Here is a 16,775-nt window from a genome sequence, read left to right as displayed (position 1 = left end):
GTTGTCAATTAACGATAGACTTCCCGTAGAGTGCATTGCACCCTTAGACAACGAGATATCACTTTTTCTAGCCAGGAATATAAATCTGTGACAACATGGCACCCTTGATCTCATTTCAAACATTCTAATTTCTTCAGAGTATTGTCTACCAGGTGTGACTATTGCCTCATGTTGATGCCAAAGGTTATTATCCCCATTTGAGAACTGTGAAAAGTTATCATCTTCTTTGGTCAGGGGATGAGAGAGATCTAAACAATCTAGATAATTTGACTAAGCCTTCGGTCATTAAATAGTAGTTTGTACACAAATGTATCGTTGTATGTATTGAATTGCTATCTGTAAACCCAAGGGGAATACCCCTCACAGGTAAATTGTTACATATTTGTTCCATTGTAAAAGTCTTTCTTAAACTAAGTGCTCAATATTTTGAAATATATAATGAACAGTGGAATGATATATATAAAGTAGAACAAATGGGTTACACAGGCCTTCTCTGTTTGCAGGACAACCATGGATAACTTTTATTGGACATTGAATTGAATGCAAATGGTAGTGATATAAATATTGTATATAGCGAGATATAATGACCTTAGTGGTAACACTGGTTGATGGACATATGCTGTGAATTAGAACTACCATGATATATTGTCACAGATATTAAAATACTGGTAGATGATGATGATGATGATGATGACTTTTTTTTTACTTTTCACAAGAAACTTTATTTACTTAAGTTAAAAGTACTTTACATAAGAATAAACAAGATACCCGTTTCAACGGCATGGAAAGAAATGATGGCAACGATGATGATGACGATGATGATGATAATGATGATGATGATGATGATGATGGCAACGATGATGATGATGATTATGATGATGATAGTGATGATGATGATGATGATGATGATGATGATGACAATGCAATGATGATAACAATGATGACAATGACGCCACCACCTAGACATCACCTAGACAACACAGAGAACAATATGTGAACCGACAGGCAAACTTTAATGTCATTCTATACTAAGCCAATGATCTTGAAAAATGGTGAGCACTGGCCATCAATTTATACAACCTGATTCTTGAAATGACAGTCAGAATAGTTGAAGGAGAAACCAATCATGTTGTTAGTAAGCTAGTAAATTAGCATCCCTCCATCTGCACCAACAACTCATCTCCTAACATTTTAGGAAATTGAATTTTTCTGAACTGCATGTCAATCATTCACAGTAACCCTTTTTATTAAGAAGATGTTACAGATTTAGACACTTTTAGTTTGCTATAAGAGTTCATCCTTTAGAATTCCCAAGTGGATATCGAATTGTTTGAAGCAGGTGGACACATAGTTTGTATACATTAACGTTGTGCAAGGGTTTTCTTGTATATTTCACTATCGCAGTCGGGTTGCCATGTACTTATGTAAGCGACTGGTTGTCTGATCTTGTTGATTTGATCTACCATTACATTTTGACAACTGCACTTTCGTTATCTGAAACAGGATTGAATCTGTCAGGGTAGTGCATGATGTGGACGGCTTATCATGCCGAGTTAGGCTGCTATCAATCGCGGTGGGATACTGCATTAAAGTGACTGTATAAATATTAGTACGATTTCGATACTATATGTATGATTTCAAAATATGATAAATCGAGGAAATGACAGTGATGTGTGGGGCTACAACTGAGTAGATTTCTGTACCCCCATTGTGCTAATTTTGTTTCCAGTATTACTGTCTGCATGCTATCAAAATTGGGGTATACATTAAGCTTTTAAATCAGAGAGCTCTTTTCTCTGCACAAATATATTTCAGTTTGAAGGTTACCTTGAACTCCAGTTCTGATTGTAAATCATAAGCTTTGTTTGAGTTTGAAGTTGTGCAGAAGTTATTTGCCCGCCAAAAGTTGTTTAACAAAAATATTAGTTTTACATATCTGAATTTAATTTTAGACAGGAATCATAAAAAATGTACTTATTTTTTAAATGGTCCTAAAATTATGTTAATTTCCAAGAAATAAAAGTTATTCATGAAATTATGAATAATAATTATTGTCACCAGGTTTTTTTTACTACTGAAAAAAACTGAGGTGACAATAATCATTTGTGTACATAATATGAAAACTATAATTTTTTTTTCAATCTTTACTAGAATCCAAAACAAATATTTAGATTCTGTTATTAAATAAAAATTAAGTTTTAGCTGTAAGCTGTCAAGTTTCATTACTTTCTCTGTTCTCAGATTGCTTCCCTCCATATTTGTTTATAGAGGTCAGTCAGTACAAGGACTCTGAAAGTTAAGCAGGTTTTTTTTAATACCTACATGCAGCTGTGGGTGGGTGGTCTATAACACACAGAAAAGATACCAAAGTTGTATTAATCAGCGCCAAATGCTAAACTATAGCTTGTTTTGATGTGATACCGTACAATCGAACTGATCACACACTCCAAATACACTGTACGTTTTCAACAACCGATCCAAACAACTCCTTACGACATAATGAAATACAAGATGATAGAATGCTTGTCAACTTCTTTTTTTTTTTTTTCAACTGCCATTTCTTATCAAGTAGACCTCTTGACAAGCTATTGGCAACTCGTTGATAAATTAAATTATAAGTTGAAATTGACATTCAATAATCAATTTGTATTCATTCTTTTTATGATGTCAGAACTGTCAATCATCCTGTCATTAGATCATCATTGTCAATAGTAGTCAAATTCTGAGACCACAAATTTTCAAAATCTTAATACCCCAGGATTGTCACCGTTGTTCTGCCTTATTAACAATGAATACAAACTGACGTGGAAATGTACTCCTGCGGGTTAAACTATGGCATGCTTTAATGGCATTTTTTGTTCTCGGTTGTATGAAGCGATTCTACACTTGAATCAGTCAATAAAAACGTAATTGAAAATAAAACGTATGAACGCAATTCTATTCTCTAAGTGTCAGAATCAAATTAAAGGTCTTATTCTGAAGTGCTGTAAACTCCAATCACATGTACTTTGTCACATTATAATTAATTTCACAAATTGTGGGTCATAGTCGTTATTTTTCATCACCATGGCAATAAGAAAACACATCGGGGTACGTCACAAGATTTGAGGGGGGAAAATGAAATCCATAGAAGAATCTACAGAAATTCATATCATATTTCACAACATTTGAACAATTTGAAAACAACTTTATTTTTTTTTAAAAAATAAATAGAAAAAGTAGGCATACAATATTCTTTTTTGTTAACTTTTCCTTTAAGTTATTTATATTTTTTTCATGAAAGTAAATAATAGAGTCATTCAAATGCCAGTATTTTATTTTATTCTCTGGATTATTTTCTTTCAGTAGTGACAATATTTTTCATGAAACTTATAAAAAACACACTATCTCAGTATGTGAACCCAGAGGACAGCGTTCCAATAAACTCGTAAACTCAGCTTGTGTAATTGGACTGTTTGTGTCGTTGTCACGGCAATATCCTGTGAACAACATATGGTGAGCTCGTTACCGATGACAACAATTCTGTAAACAAAATACGACATCTAATGTGGATCCCACAGGTGATAATTTCACACGTATTTGAAAATTTGAAAATAACTCTCTCTTTCATTTTGTCGATTTCATTCTTTTCATTAGCGTTTCATTAATACACATCTTTTATTTAAAATCTACTGCAATTCCTTTTGAAGTGGTCATACTCTCTCATTGCAGCTGCAGCTGATTCATGGCACGCATATTTTCCTGTGCAAAGTTGAGAATCCAAACATCTGAATTTCACTTTATGGGTAACCGACAGAAACAGTATGTTTTGTTGCACTTATGAATAGTTTTATATTTTTGGAATTTTTTTTGTTACTTTTAGTGCATTGCTACATTTATTTGTGGTGGAATTCATGAGACTAGGGCGATTTAACTTATTTTCTGTTTATTGTATGGAAATGATAAAAATTGCGTGAAAGAGAAAAATAGTTACGAACTCCCAGCACTGACTGCGAAGAGAAAAATAAAACTTAATTATTTACTCCTTATATTTTGACACAATTGGCAAATTCACACAAGTTAGTTTTATTGACATGGTGTTTGCATTTTATATTTTACCAGAAATTAACCAAATGAGAAAAAGATTTTGAAAAATTATCACGACACAACTGTTTTGTCTCCTTAACTCTCTAAAACTTATGTGCAATTGAAAATTGAAAGCGATTGATTTTCATGCATAGATTTATCTAAATGAATTAAAGATTTTTTTTTTTCAATCCCCGACAATAAAGTAACCTTCCAACACCTGAGTATAGCTTTGTTTAACCCCCTTCTTATTGGTGTGACGCCCTAAGGGAAGGCGTTGTAATTGTGGTGCGCGCCATGTAATTTCTGTGTCAGCTTTTTGTTTGGCATTTGCTAATCAAATGAGGTTTTTACTCTGAAGGAAAAGATTTCATTAGGGAATTATTTTTGTATTATTTTTATTCTTAGACTAACATTGAGTAAATACGTGTAGCATGTGCACTCTTCAATAAAAAAAAAGGGAATTTATCCTGTGAATGTGGTGTGTTTTCCTCCTTTGCAGGCAATGAAACTGTGACGAAGCCGACATCTAGTTATACTTAGATTACAACACTCCTTTGAACTACTGTGAATTGACATGTTTGTGTTTGATTTTTGACAGTTCTATAGTATAAATGAGCATTTGCATTATCACAACTGTTCACACCTAATTCAGTTCAAAGAGTCCTACTTCAAACATTGTACTTTTTTAATACAAAACACTGCCTTTGAAGCCCTGCAAAACCCCACAACAGAATGGTGCAATCCATGGGCTTCCCTTTTGATGCCTCATTTACATAACTGTATGGAAGTCAATCACTTCTGTCACATGACCTCAATCAACCAACCATGACCATCTGCTTATTTGCATATTCATGACCCACATGTTAGTGTTTGTGTGTGCTGTAGTGCACTCACAATATGAATTGGCGTGAGTGTGAATCCACCTAAACCATTGATACATCGATATACACTAGGATTTAAATTTGCACAACAAGTTATTCTGAATGGGCATTTTAACGTTCCTGGTAGGTTGAATTTATTTTCTAAATAAGCTTTATTGTGTCTGCCTTTCTGTTCATGCAGTTGATGTGCTCTGTGTGTGAGGCTGTTGTACACTAAAGTTTCATTGTATACAGTGTGTTCAGTTCATATACTCAGCACTTGTACAGCGATACTCTCTAATTATAACGCAGTGTTTTCCCGGTAATATATATCTTTGTTAGATGTTTGCTCGATAGTACTGGTACCCAAAGCCTACCGGCAAATGTATTCCCCTAGTTGTAATTGTGTGGCCTAGAGATCTCTCCCCATATGGACCTATTTTGGCATGTGTAATTATCATCAAATACGGATTTCGTTAGTGTTATAAAAAAAGGGGGGGCTTAGAAAGACATAGGGATTCTCAGTTTTAAATCTCAAATGATGTTTTTGTAGCAGTTGTAACATTTATTTTTACGAGTGTGTTCACTCCGTGTGTACGTAAGTAGGGCTTGTATATAGTTATAGCATCAGTGCCAGTGAGTGTATTCAACATTATTGTTTCAAAGTCGATATCGCAAATTCATTTCCATCGGTGAGTTTATGAGTACACTAAATTACCAAGGTAATGCATGATAGATCACCTTGGAATATAAAATTACTGAATTAGGAGAGTCGACTTATTAATTTTGACTGGATTATTATCCACCTCATCTCATGAAAAGTATGCTAAAGGATAGAAACATCATGCCGGTTAAAAATAAATTGACTCAATTTTCCTCCGATCGTCATATTTATCCTGGAACGATATTTATAGGAATTGGAATATGGTATTCATTTTATGCATAGACCATTGTTTAACATGTTTTGTAAATGATCTGACTGTCAAGAGGTCAGTAATTGTTGATGTGTTGCCATATGGATAGTAATATCAATAGAAGTTATAACTGTATATAATATAATTGAGCAGAATGTCACTGCCGAGTGAACTATCATAAAATTTTACAAAAATCACCTCAGGACAAATTCACATTTTGAAAAGAAAAAAAAATATCTCGCTTGATGATTTGTGTCGTAAAAAATGTCTTTAAAATGTGCATTGTATTCTTGTAAAGGTGTTTTTGATATAAAATATTTTTGTGCGTGTGAATTTTTTTTTCTTTCATTTTTTTTTTTTGGGGGGGGGGGTGGGGGTTCAAAATCATGTACAGGGTACAATGTCACTATTGAATTCAGTGAGCTATCATTAAATTTTGTGAAAATCACCCTAAGAAAATTTAGATTTTGAAAAAAAAAAAACTCTTTTTTTTTTATAAGAAAAATCTGTCTCTTGATAATTGGACCTACAAATTTCTTAAAATATGCCCTTGTGAAGGTGTTGTGAAATTTTATTTCGACTTTTGTGAAAATTTATTTTTTTCCATTGTACAACCAGCTGATTGGGTACAAAGTCTATTGTGAGTGAAGATCATAAAATTTTATGAAAACCACCCCAGGACAAATTCTAATTTAGAGAACGACTAAAATGTTTTCATACTAGTAATTGCCCCCCAAAAATTTCGTATAAATGTAAAGTATACTCACAACTTATAAGACGAGTTGTGAAAATACTAAAAACATGAAAAAAAAAAAAAAAAAAATTCCTATTTTTCTATTTACTGAGAGATATGTGTTTTGATTTTGATTCTGCTAGACTTTGACACATTCTTTGGATATTTAGTTGATTATAAAAACTACACAAAAATAATCTAGTGAAGTCAGTGGTTTTTGCTATGGTTGGGGAACCCCCGGTAACAGACACGGAAAGAGGGGTTTCCCCCGTAGAGTCTATGGATAATTTTGTTTGGGAACCCAGGTAAAATGACATGGGAAACCCCTTAGCAAAAACACTGGAAGTCCTGAGATGAATCCTTTGAAAATGTAGAAGGCCATAGGAAATGATGTCCTCAAAATATACAATGAAAAATTAAAGCTAGATTGTATTACCTCTAGTTTATTTGTTTACAGATTATGCCAATTTTTTGGTAAATTGATATGTTTTGCATTTTCTAAGCAGGCGTTGGAGACTATCAATATCCCATAATATTTGAACTAGGTTTTTGAAATTTTGTGAATGTCTAAATTTTCATAATTTTGTAGATTTTATTTTCATTTTTAAACAGAATTTTCCCATTTTTGATGCATTTTTCTGTTTTTTACCTTTTTTTTTTTTTTTTTAGCCCATTCTATTTTTTATAATTTCCAAAATTGCTAAAATGTGGCCAGTAAAAGTAATAATGTGATTTTGAGATTAGATATTAATTTTCAAATTTGGATTATGTTTTCAAATTAATTACATCCAAAGAATGGGAATATCAAATTCAGAGATCATCAAAGACTATTTTGTTAAATCTCAAAAAATAACAGATTAGTACTCCAAAAACAAACCACAATGTGGCAGTTTTTTCACTTTTTATTTTGTATTATTATCGAAACCACTCTTGATTCATTAGAGCCGTCGACAAAGACTAATTTTGTGAAAATCAATTTGAAAACGAAAATAATAGCCACCAAAGAAATAATGTAGTTGATTTTTCTCTTAAGAAAAACACTTGGCTGAAAAGTGTGAATTGTGAAAAGCAAAAGAACTCTCTCCACTATTTCTTTATTTATCTCACAGGTGTTACAGCTGCCCTTGTCCTAATGGATGGTTTATATAAAACATCATTTCTCGCTACTTTCACCCATTACTTTTATGGCTTGCTATTCCCACTAAAAAGATTGGCTACAAAAACCTGTTTCAGAGTAGATTCCATCGAATAATGTCAAAGTGCACTGCTAATTTTCACAGTATGGAAACCAGTGTGTGTTTGCAACAACGTTTTTGAAAAGCCGACATTGAATTCTTACAGACTTTTTTTGTGTATGTGTGTACGAAAGGCTTCCTATACTGTTTGTCATTTACTCTGCAGGGGCTTGTATTTAAACCTCACTTTTCATGAATTTACTCAGCGATATTAATTTCACACGAAACAAGTGTTTTGATTTCTTGAAGCTTTACTTCGCAAGCAGAAGTACGACACGACACTCAGGAAACATATCCGTGTAACAGACCTGAAAGTAGCAGACATTTACACAAAATTCTATTTATTTAAGTAAACTTATATCTTATCATCCTGTTACTTTACAGAAATTTGCTATCAAAATACGTAATAAGCAATCGCAACAAATCCATTTTAATCTAAACTAAGTTAGCAACATGACAGAAAGTTTAGATTTACCAGAAGTTTTTTGATACTCATTTTGGCGGGAAAACAAAACATGATAAAATCCATGTCGTAAATTGAAGAGTCACCATGTAGAAACACTTATTTGACCAGAAAGCTGTGAATACATGGCTAATATCCTGTACACTTATTCAATTTGTAATATTTATGAACTAAGGGTCTAAAGTTTAATACAGTTTTCTGTGACGTGTTTCACGATGACATTTCAGACATTGCCGGTGAAGAATCTGCTGTGACAGGTAATAATGAAAAAATTAATTAGAATGGCATATACAAGAAAGAGTAATCGAAGCGATTCAGACTCCTACTGTTACAACATTGACCTTCATTGCCCCCTCGTATATCTCCCAATAATGACCAGCGTAAAACATGAAGAACGATCGCTTTGACAGAAAAATATCGTATGATTTCTTCTTCGTGCCTGCAGAATGGGTGTTTCCCGATGTGCGAACAATATTTCATCTCAAACTCAAATTTGAATCCTCCTAAAAATCATAAAACTAACAGCCAACAGTATGCTTTGATAAATTGGAGTGCTACGCAACTAGGGTATATATGACGAGGATTTGGAATCCCGATTGAAATTTGTACCCGTGTGAAATGTACACACTCTGTATTGGGAATTGAATGAGTAGAGTAATTTCGGTTTAAAAGCTCATTGTGAATAGTGGTGGCTTGAAAAGATTTGATTTAATACTCTCGGCAGAATTGTAGCGTCACCGTTAAAAAAATCATCCCCCAATATTGGCGATTATCTCACCCCTTGGTATTGGTTCCTAAACAGGAAGCAAGCATTTGTAGTTAGGCTATGAGAATTGCATGGCTCTCAGTGGGAGCTCTGCTCGTACACACCAGATCACCCGTAGTTACACAAAGTTCAGATTCATATCGTGGAGGTTAGGTGATATCAGTATGTTCATTTGATTGGAAACAATTCCATTTATTTGGATTCCAATGATTACTCTTGGAAAAGTGTATTGAGATGGTCCTTGTTTCATCACATATTTGAGTTGCAGCGGGAAAACAGGCACCATACTAGTTTGTGCTCCTACATTCCCCAAAAATTGTCAAATTTTTTACTAATTTAAAAAAAAAATGTATTTCTATTAAAGCAACAGAATGCTCAACTTTGATGAATTAAAATAAATACTTTTTTTTTAGTTTTCCCTTACAATGTTAAACATTTTTATATTTTTAATATTTTTAATATTTCCATTGTTATGGCAACATTATTTTGCAGTTGTAACAACAAAACGATGTGTAATCACTAAGTGGGAAAAGTTTATATACGTACGGTATACATGTACATCCAAACATTTTAACATATGCAATATTTTGAGATCATGAATGAAAATTTAGCTCCATACCTGAAATTCAAAATTGTAAATACATGTATAAAATTGCACCATACATGTACATCTTGAAATGGAACTTAGCAGTTTGTGATTATTTTTGTGTGAAAATGTTAATTATTTGTTGATTTAAATAATAATGACAAAAAAATAAATGAAATCTAGTGAATTTGGGACTGATATTTACACTTGCAAAAAATGAAAATTAAAGTCACAGCTTATATAGCTCTAATACAGAATCATTTTGTTGCTATCCAAGTTTTGTTTTTAGCAATGACAAGCAACATATTCAGGTGGGTTTTTTTGTGTGACGTTTTCCAATTTTAAAGTCTGTTTTTTCTAGCTACATGTATATTATTATAAGCTGATACTCACTCTAATTAATTTTCATATACCATAAGCTTTGCATAATTCATGTACAAATTTGAAAAAAAAGTAATTATAACCCTGAAAGCTCAATTGCATTTTATTAATTAGATAACCACTTCTTTTTGTTGTTATGCAAAATGGTCGTTCTGTAATCAACCCTCTCATTCAGGGTTTTATTTTCGATTATATCTCAAATTTATGATGTTCAAAAGATATTGCAAATAGCATAGATTGAAAGATAATTCACATCTGTTTACAAATTAAATCATGAATATAAAATTTTAAGGTAAATTTTAGTCTGTCAATATTTTGGATATATCCATACAGTTAAAATAAAAAATTTTTGGCACCAAAGATAAAATAAGGCAGATTTGTTGTCACTTAATATTATTATCCTTATAATTAAAATCCATGGTTTAATTTTTTTTCATGTACATTTTGTATATATATATATATATATATATATATATATATATATATATATATATATATATATATATATATATATATATACAATATGTACATGAAAAAAAATTAAACCATGGATTTTAATTATATATACATCATGTATATCTAATTTTATGGAAATCTGAACATTTTGTCTGTGACATTTTTTGTGTCTTGTGAAAAATTACACATTTTGCACTGAAATATGTCAAATCCTCTTTGGTTCAACAGTTAGATAAACTGAATACAATGATTTGATGTGGTATAAATTTAGGTACATCAGGGGTGAACAAATCATTTTGTGAACTGGTGGTCCCCGGACCAGTGCCTTAAAAAATCTAGTGGTCCTGCTGAAAGAATTAGTGGTCCCAGGTCGCGCTAATGTGAAACATTAAATCTTGCCTATGAATCTGTGTATTCAAAGGACTTTTTAACATAGTCATTAACAGTAAGGTACTGGTCCGACGGACCAGACAAGGTAAAATTTGTGTGGTCTGCCAAAAAAATCACTAGTCCTGGACCCAGGACCAGTGGATTTGTTCACCCCTGTACATGTACACCAAAAATGTATTTTTTACACTTTTTTAAAGCCCGACCAGCAGTACCGTACGTACATGTACGTCGTACATATCAATTCCAGATGGAGGGACTGAAACGTAGAAATAAAAGGTTTTAAAAATCCAACCTCATTGGGAGCAAGTTCTTGACATTTTATATCAAACTACTACCTATCTCCTCAAGTTCTAGTTTCCTCACATTGAAAGTGTGCATCTCTGTAGTTGGACTGATCATCGATTATTCAACAAAGTCGTAAAAATGTACCAATGTACAGTACTACATTACTACATGTATTATGGATATTTTTGATACTGTTTTCAGGCAAAAATTGATATGATTTTGATACTACATTTAGTAGTTGAGAATTGTATGTACATGTATTTTAATATTTAGATAAAATATGTTGTTTCATGTTGGCCAAGGTCCCTTTTTATAATGTTTATTTACATTATGCAAAGTTGAGAAATTGTAAACAAGTTTCAAAATTTTGGTCTAGGTACATGTAATTATATTTGCCAGTGCATGCACACAATTGTCAGAATGGTTGCAGATTTTATTTAAATGATGCAAAAATCCTACTAGTCATTTGTTCAAAAAAAATTTTTTTTTGATTCTTTGATATTTTGTGTGATTTCAGAAATTGTAGTAGCCAAAGAAGTCATTCTTGTTTTGAATTTTCACAGTATTTTCTGTCACAAGGTAAAATAACGGTCGGTGATACCAGAAATGGACTATACTCCCCATACCAACAACACATGTACAAACCATAGGCCTGATAAAAATGATTTGGTTCCGGTTACCCATGTATTTTTTCACTGCTGACCTTAAACTTTTTTTTACATATTCAAGATAAAAAAATAAAATCGTGGAAATTATGGAAGTGTGGGCAGAAATAGTGGATGTGGAAACTGACATCAACTTAAAACTCGGACAATATAACACTATTCTTCCAATCTGTAATGGCTGTACATCTGATGAGAAGAAGCCAGTAATACACAGACCTATGGAAAACAATGGACTACACACATGTGAAAAAAATAAAAAATAAAAAATAAAATAAAAAATCTACCTACCCCACCTATTCTAAAATTAAGTGTAATCGAAATCGAATTCTTTTTGTTAGGCCTTATGGAAAGAGGATTTGTTTGATAAATAAATACAGTCACAGGATAGAATAGAAGAAAAAAATCACTTTGATTTTCTAAATTCTGTACCAGATTTCATATATATGATATAAAGAAGAGATTTGTAATGTCATAGTGTACTCAGTTTGTACAGAGGACGTGGGAGTCCTTGCTGTAGGTTTTGACTCCGAGCAACCTTAGAAATAACAGATTATATCACATAGCACACGCACACAAGATGACATGTACATAGAGACATAAAATTTGGTGTTATATTCCATCAAACCTGTTAGATAACGTCTACGTTATTGAGGGATCCACACAGTTTTGAAGACTAAGAAACATGTGATTAATACAAAAGTAAGGATTTTATCTGCAATAAAATACAATTCCTCAATTTCCTGCACAATACACACAGATGTTTGTTGATAGAATATTTTCGCTGTCAAGTATCAGTCCGTTGCTATGATTTAGAACCCCCTTGTAATGGAGAATTGGAATTCTAGTAAAATTTATAGTTTGTAATAGATTTTGTGGTGCATTGAGCTAAATTTTATTAATTGTGACTAATATTTTGGACATTGACTGAAAATAGTAAAATTTTATATTTTTAAGGTCAATTTTATAATTATTGTTTCTTACAATGTATCTAGTAGAATTTGTGGTGAACCCAAAATACATGTATTACCGCTAGAACTAAGATGTCGAACCCCAGGTAATTATTTTTTGCAGAATGTTGTAGTAAATTGAGGTAAATTTTACTTACAAAGACTTTGAAGACTTTAGCTTTCATGCAAATTCATGACTTTTATGCAAATTATTCAAATTGTATGCAAATTCTTACAATTACACTGCCGCAAAAATATAAATCAAAGTAGGTGCGAATATTTTTGCGAATACAAAAATGAAAATGAAAACCAAGCGTCTTCACGATTTATCGGTGCATTCTAGTAAATAGAACAAGATAAGGCAACATTTCAAACACAAAATGTAAAAAATAGTAACTTCTTGTCGATATTGATACATATATTGGTTGTGTGAAGAAACCTTAGTAGTGTAGAGTTCAAAACTAATCAAGCCATAAAACCCAGATTTACTATGTTCTATCCTCCTTTGGGCAATTTAATTTATTGAAATTTTATCCCTAAAATTCCTAGGGAATCAAAAATTGATAAAATTAGGTCTGTTATCTGAAAAATGACAAGGAACAGAAGCTATGATAATAATCCATTACATATGGAATTTTCTTTGGATAAAAGTGCTTTCATTGTCACATTCTAACGATAGTATAGAAAAACCCATCTTTTTCACTTATTAACAACTTCTCTGTCGACTAAATTTTAAAATTGAATTTTGGTTTGCGTTTTTCTATTGAAAAGTATAATGTTGAAGGCAGTACATGTGTATATCACAAAAACTTAAAAAAGAGTTTTTTGTTTTTCGTTCTTTTATTTTTTTAAATTTTTTTTTCTTCAGATGTTTCACATCTTTTTAAAATGAACTTGGTGAGAGATATTTCCTCAAGCAAACTTTTCAAATACCTTGTCTGAAATCGGGAAAAAAATGAATCTAAATGATTGAAAACACAGCGAAAATTGAGTTCGTTGAAAAAGTACACACTACAGTAGTACCTGTAATTTATAGTTTATTTGTCACCCATTGAGAGTCCCTAGTGATCTTACACTTGAAATTGTACCAAGAAATGTCATTCATCTAATTAAGAATTAATCTTTAACAATGTTTTATTTAAAGTTCAACAATAAATGCTGTAAAACACAGAAAGCTGGCAAGCAGTTCTGAAATTACGTTGAAAATTTTATAAATTATCTTGCAAAATTTGTGCTTGCTGATTTCTACAATAATACATTTAAAATGATTTCATGTTATTTTCTGAAGTTGGATACTGTAAACCTAGATATTGTTACTACTAGAAAATTTTGCGATTTTACAGTCTTCAGCTAGTTATCAAAGACTAATTTCTACAAATTACCAGACTGGAATATTGTGTTCATGTACAAGAAGGCATTTCAGTCACTACTTATTTTTGCGTTTTTGTTGTCCAGTGAAATTAGCGGAAATACAAAAAATGTAAGTCTCCAGCGAAAATTTCCAGGTTTATTATAGTTTGTTATAGCGTAGCATAACCTATAACAAGGCAACATTTTGTCATATATTTGGGGCAGGGTTTTTTTGGGGGAAGGGGAGGGGTTGACATGACAAACCGCATTCTAAAATTATGTTTTGTCGTAGCCATCACTTTGCGTTGTTGAAAGAGAATTACATGTCTGAAATAACAATTTATACTTTTTTTCATGTTGGGAATACAGTCGCAAAGTACAACAAAACGCGAAAAGTAGAAAAGTACTGTGCTCAAAAAAATGGCGAGCCTCCTCATCCTAAAATGACATGACATGAAGCAGACAACCCGCTGCCTGATTAAAAGGGCAAAGCTGTTGGTAGAGCCCTCTGATTACCGTTAATGTTTATGACAACTAAAGTAGGCAGATGGCTGTCTTTATAACCTACGTACTTCCATTCACTTGTAAGTGCCTGCACTATTTTCATGTTGAAAAGGGCTCCATCTAATTGTTAAAATCTCACCTTGACCTCAGTCATGTCAGGTCAAATACGGCAGAGTTTCCATATCAAAAATGACATCTTCTTTTGACAGATAGTAATCTGAAAATTAATCTATTGAAAAGAACTGTCCAGGAGTTTGAGTAGTCCTGCACTTAATTTTATGAATTTTATCGTTTATTTTCGAGAGGTCACAACACAAATGTTTAGAGAGCATTGTATGAATGATAGTGGACATGTATAATGAATGGCTGTCTTGTAATAATATGTAATAGTTATTAATATTGAGTGAAAGATTATGTTTTGGACTCATTAACTTCTGAAATTACATGTACAAAAACAGGGTACCCAGCATTGTTGCAAGAGTGATACATGTACTGGTTTAGATATATTTAATCTAAAGTTTACATGTACGAAATTTCCACCTGTTCACTGTTATATTGTAATTCGCTATTGTAGTAATTACTTAGAGCATCATTTAATTCAAATGGTAATATTTTAATAAATTGAGAACAATAGTTTAATACATTGTAATTATACATTTCTAGGACCTCATTTCCATAATTAATGACCCCTTTTGTATATATATACATGTATGATTAATTAGACATGTGCTAATTATAATTTGTAGAGCATACATGTAAAACGATATCAATATTAACAGCAACAACAGTGTACATGTAATCAATGGGTAATCTAATAGATAACTGGGTGCAACTCAATAAGTGACCATAGCTGTTGACTTTATTGCTGTAACGACTGAAGTAAGTCGTGGTGTATACATTTGTATGTCCAAAACTAGCATCGTATTAAACAGTAAGTCGCTACATTGTACGTGAACCTTAGCAACCAAAACATTTGCAGTTAAATTGAAATAAATACAGTATATAGAGACTGAAATAAATACAGTAGCAACTGAAATCAATATAGAGTAGCAAGTAATGTGAATACAGTACGTAGCAACTCAGTTGATTATCATCGTAGCAACTGAATTAACCAAGAGAATAGAGGTAATTACCATAGCATACTTAAAGGAACTACTGTTGTACTGTAGCAACTGAAGTATAATTGCCATAGCAACTAAAGGAAACTATAGTGACTGAAGTAAATCTATAGGAACAACTGGATTAACTACCATAGCAACTGAACTAACTTCCATCACAGCTGAAGTAACAAAATAAAAAATTGAAGTACATTGTAACCATTTTAACATACAGAGTGACATGATTACAGTAGCAACTTTGATAACTACAGTATTGCAGCAACTTCATTGGAAACAACTTGTTATAATAACTATTTTAGCAACTAACTTAGTAAGAAAGTACATTTTTTTTGTACAAGAATAAGAACAGCTCAATCACTAATTGCTTTGCTAACAACTTTGTAAATCTTTAATTACCCTAGTAAATAAAGTAACTATATTGGCCCTTTGACAATGGTCTGGTTATATCCACATGTATTTATAAGGACCAGTTTTTGACATTTAAGAATTTGATCAAACCTATTGCTAACAAGGCAGTTTTGAAGTAATGTTTCCGATCAAAAAGTCACTTTTGTTGAGACAAACAGGTAACAAATGATTGCTAGGTTCATGTTGAATGTGGCAACATTAATTCATGTTTTTCATTTTTATACCTAGGCCTTTAGAATATGAGATTTGAACCCAAATTGTTTGTCTCCAAAGAAAAATTTGTAGCAATACGCCGTATTCCGGTTATCGAAAAAGCCCCGAAAAGATAAAAGATATGATTGTTTGGCCACTAGGGGCGCTGTTTTAGAACCGGAAGTGAGGGCCAGAAATTGTAGAGCATTGTTGCAAAGCATAGAGTCTATAGGCATCGTAACCACTGACTAAAGATTGTCTGTCATTCCCCGTAACTTTACGCTATAATATTGCATTATCGCCCATCAAATAACGAAATAGCAAATTAACCTCTCGTTCTCCTAATATTTCGCGTAAGTTTGGCTCTGCAATTCGAACGTGAGGAAAACCCAAAAGTAGCAACATTTTGAAACGGGTAGTACACTGACATCTCACTCACGTTTTCAGTGTGACC

The 16,775-nt window shown here is 32.3% G+C and overlaps 1 protein-coding gene across 4 annotated transcripts in view; it reads left to right on the top strand.

Moving 5' to 3' along the window:
- Nucleotides 1-16,775, top strand: part of LOC144437576 (TOX high mobility group box family member 3-like) — a 132,372-nt gene that overhangs the window by 86,348 nt on the left and 29,249 nt on the right. Inside the window, exon 1 of one of the 4 annotated variants that reach the window (XM_078126540.1) lies at nt 4,975-5,072. The exons of the other annotated variants lie outside the window; for them this stretch is intronic. Within the exon in view, the coding sequence (XP_077982666.1) occupies nt 5,052-5,072 (21 nt within the window). The 5' untranslated portion in view covers nt 4,975-5,051. Of the gene's footprint in view, nt 1-4,974; nt 5,073-16,775 lie in introns of those variants that run through there. 4 annotated transcript variants of the gene reach the window in all.

This window comes from Glandiceps talaboti, chromosome 7 (assembly GCF_964340395.1).
Source record: "Glandiceps talaboti chromosome 7, keGlaTala1.1, whole genome shotgun sequence".
NCBI lineage: Eukaryota > Metazoa > Hemichordata > Enteropneusta > Spengelidae > Glandiceps > Glandiceps talaboti.
This window is presented reverse-complemented; position numbering and strand designations above follow the sequence as displayed.